We start from the raw sequence: 3,084 nt of genomic DNA on the forward strand, positions 1-3,084 counted from the left end.
CTATCCCACCCCTCCAGGCGGTCACAAAGCACCGAGCTGATCTCCCTGTGCTATGTGTCTGCTTCCCACTAGCTATCTACCTTATGTTTGGTAGTGTCCAGTTATCTTACATTCGGTAGTGTATGTATGTCGATGCTACTCTCACTTCGCCCTAGCTTCGCCCTCCCACCCGGTGTCCTCAAGTCCATTTTCTATGTCTGCCTCTTTATTCCTGCCCTGCAACTAGGTCCATAAGATTTATTCTCTTAAAAACTTTTAAATATACAGTACACTGTTATTAAGTATAGTCATCACGCTGTACATTACATCCCCATGACTTATCTATTTTATAACTGGAAATTTGTACCTTTTGACCCCCTTCACCCATTTCATCCCCCCCCACCACCACCTGCCTCTGACAACCACCAATCTGTTCTGTGTCTGTGAGTTTAGTATTTTGGTTTTTGTTTTTCGATTTCACACATAAGTGAGATCATATGGTATTTGTCTTTCTCTGTCTGACTTATTTCACTTAGCATAATACCCTCAAGGTCCATCCATGTCATTGTCTGTTTTGTGATGGTTTTTAACAATACAATCCAAATGAATCTTTACTGCTGATGTTCAACACCATTTCTATATTATGTTACTTGGGAATTATATTGTTTTGTGTTCATTTTCCTCAAAGTAAGCTCTTCCTCCTTGACCCTTGCTTTGTCAATCTTACCTACTTTCTGGTCTCCATCTGTGTTTATAGGATTCTCTGCTTGACTCACGAACTTTGCAGTTTGAAAAGGGTCTGCCCCATATTCTTGTAGTCACCTTAAAATATTAAACCCCTGCAAATTAGGCAAGCAGGATCAGAGCAGAAAGACAGCATCAATACTTTTATTTCCCTTAGTCCTGCCTAAGCAGTTCCTTTCCCCAAGTTAACTCCTTCAAAGTTAACACATTTGAAAAAAATTTCAAAAAGCTAAAACGATAAGCCTCCCCAAAAGACAACAAAATGGAAATCAAACCTTTCAGAACAATGACTTCTAATATCACATGTTGAAAAGGTGTATTTAGAAATTCATCTCTGTTTATAGCTTAATTAAATGTTCGTTTTGTTTATTCAACCAATATTTATTGAGCATCTATTAGGTAGGTGACAAAACTGAATATGATAGGGTCTTTGCTTTCAAGGAGCTCACATCTGAGGGAAATAAATGTAACTATAACAGAGTGTGTTAAGTGCTCTATTTGAGGGGCAGGCAAAGGGCATGAGGCCAAGTTTCACAAAGGAGGTGATAGTTGAGCTAGGTCTCAGGAACAAAAGAAGAGAGTTCCTGGCAAAAAGAACCACTTGAAGAGTGATTTGGGGGGAAGGTAGGAGATGTTCAGAATGGCCATTTACCAGTAGGTTATACCTTGACTGTGGGCCACTAAGAATAAGTAGTAAATGAAAATTAGTATTTCAGGAGTACATAGGAATTTAGAAATATTGCATTTCATACTGGGGGGGCCAAGTTCAGTCATGCTTACCAGAAGTACTATCATGAAATTAGAAACCATGGTAAAAACACAAGGGATGTAAAGGCAATCTGGTTGTGATATCTGCTACTTTATTGGTCACTGGGATTATTTTGACTGATTCAGCTGGCTGGGCACCTCCTCTTACTTCTCCATGAACCTGTATATTTGTTTGAAGAGATAGACTCATTCTTTGATAAAAGCCATGGGAATATAACCAGAAAGCTAATTGATGAAATTTATAATACATTTATTCAACAAACTTGAGTGACTACTATGTGCCAGGTACTGTACTAGGTGCTAGAAATACTATGGTGAAAAGACAGCCATAGTCCCTGCCCTCATGGACTTCACACCTAGCTATTAGTTCTTCTCTCTGGTATGCGTAATCTGAAGGTGTGTGCACTGTAATTCATGCTCTTAAGTTTGTAAACTGTTTCTAGGACATAGACTACTTTATGTTCTCTATGGCATAGAACTGTGGGTATTCAGATATGATCACCACGAATATGCTTTTAGACCTAAAGCAATATCATCATGAATCTCAGATCCAGGGAACAAGATACAGCAAGTCTAATAAATACAGACTAGATTTGTATAACAACACAGCAATGTATTTTGTCGTTAAATGTTTGAGTTTTTCAGTAGCTATTCGTTGATGCATTCTTCTGTTTCCTAGGCTAATAATCCGGTTGCACAAGAAGGAACAGCATGTTCAAGATATCATTCCTATAAATAGCCACTTTAGATGTGTTCAAGGTACTAGCTTTAATTGCTTAGCTAGTTTTATAATGTTTTTCCTTGGTCATTATTGCTTTGTATAATACCATACATATTTAAATCTGTCACTGCACATAAAATGAAATGTATTACACTCTGTGCAAAAAGATAACATTACTCATCTACCATTGAGAAGATGATAAATGCTTTGTTTAAGAACCCTGAAGGATTATATTGAAATATATATATTCTTACCTGCTTCCCTGGCTGGGGTTAGAGATGTATGTAGTCTGTTACCTATGTAGGTAGTCTTTTATGCTGATGAACCTATATGTGGATTTAAATCACATTCTTGGGTTTAACTGATACACTGCTCATTGTAAAGTATCAAGGTCACTTGAATTCACATGCGTTCAGCACTTTCTCCCCACACTATTTGAAATTAAAACATTTGGCAACAAGCCTTGCCAGATTGTAATACCTTACACTCAATTGTGCTGATTCTCAAACCTTTGCATTGGTGAATCATAAGAAAATCGACTCTGGGGACGAAATATTTGGCTTCCTGCCTTCGAATTTGGGGAAAGAGAACAGAAAATCTGTTGTTTCATCTGCTACAATGAGACTCAAAAATTGGGAGGTTTGTGTAGGAGGTGTTGCTTCTGTCATTTCACATCGCTCTAGAAAGGAAATAGATTATTAGAGAACAAGTGCATTGCGTTTCCAGTGGGTTCATTGGCTTCATCAGACAGGCATTCTGTGTCAGCTGTAGCTTCTTGGAAAACTTGAATCCTACCTTGCATGGCTTCTTTCTTAAACTACATTCAACTTTTTTTTATCACAAAACTAATATATATATATATATATATATAT

At 37.5% G+C, this 3,084-nt stretch overlaps 1 protein-coding gene across 1 annotated transcript in view; it reads left to right on the plus strand.

Moving 5' to 3' along the window:
• The window catches only part of OCRL (OCRL inositol polyphosphate-5-phosphatase), a 57,481-nt gene that overhangs the window by 20,660 nt on the left and 33,737 nt on the right, over positions 1-3,084 (plus strand). Inside the window, exon 4 of the mRNA XM_024758959.1 lies at positions 2,171-2,250. Coding sequence (XP_024614727.1) covers positions 2,171-2,250 — 80 coding nt within the window. The remainder of the gene's footprint in view (positions 1-2,170; positions 2,251-3,084) is intronic.

This window comes from Neophocaena asiaeorientalis, unplaced genomic scaffold (genome assembly GCF_003031525.2).
Source record: "Neophocaena asiaeorientalis asiaeorientalis breed wild unplaced genomic scaffold, Neophocaena_asiaeorientalis_V1.1 scaffold1097, whole genome shotgun sequence".
In the NCBI taxonomy this organism is placed as follows: Eukaryota; Metazoa; Chordata; class Mammalia; order Artiodactyla; family Phocoenidae; genus Neophocaena; species Neophocaena asiaeorientalis.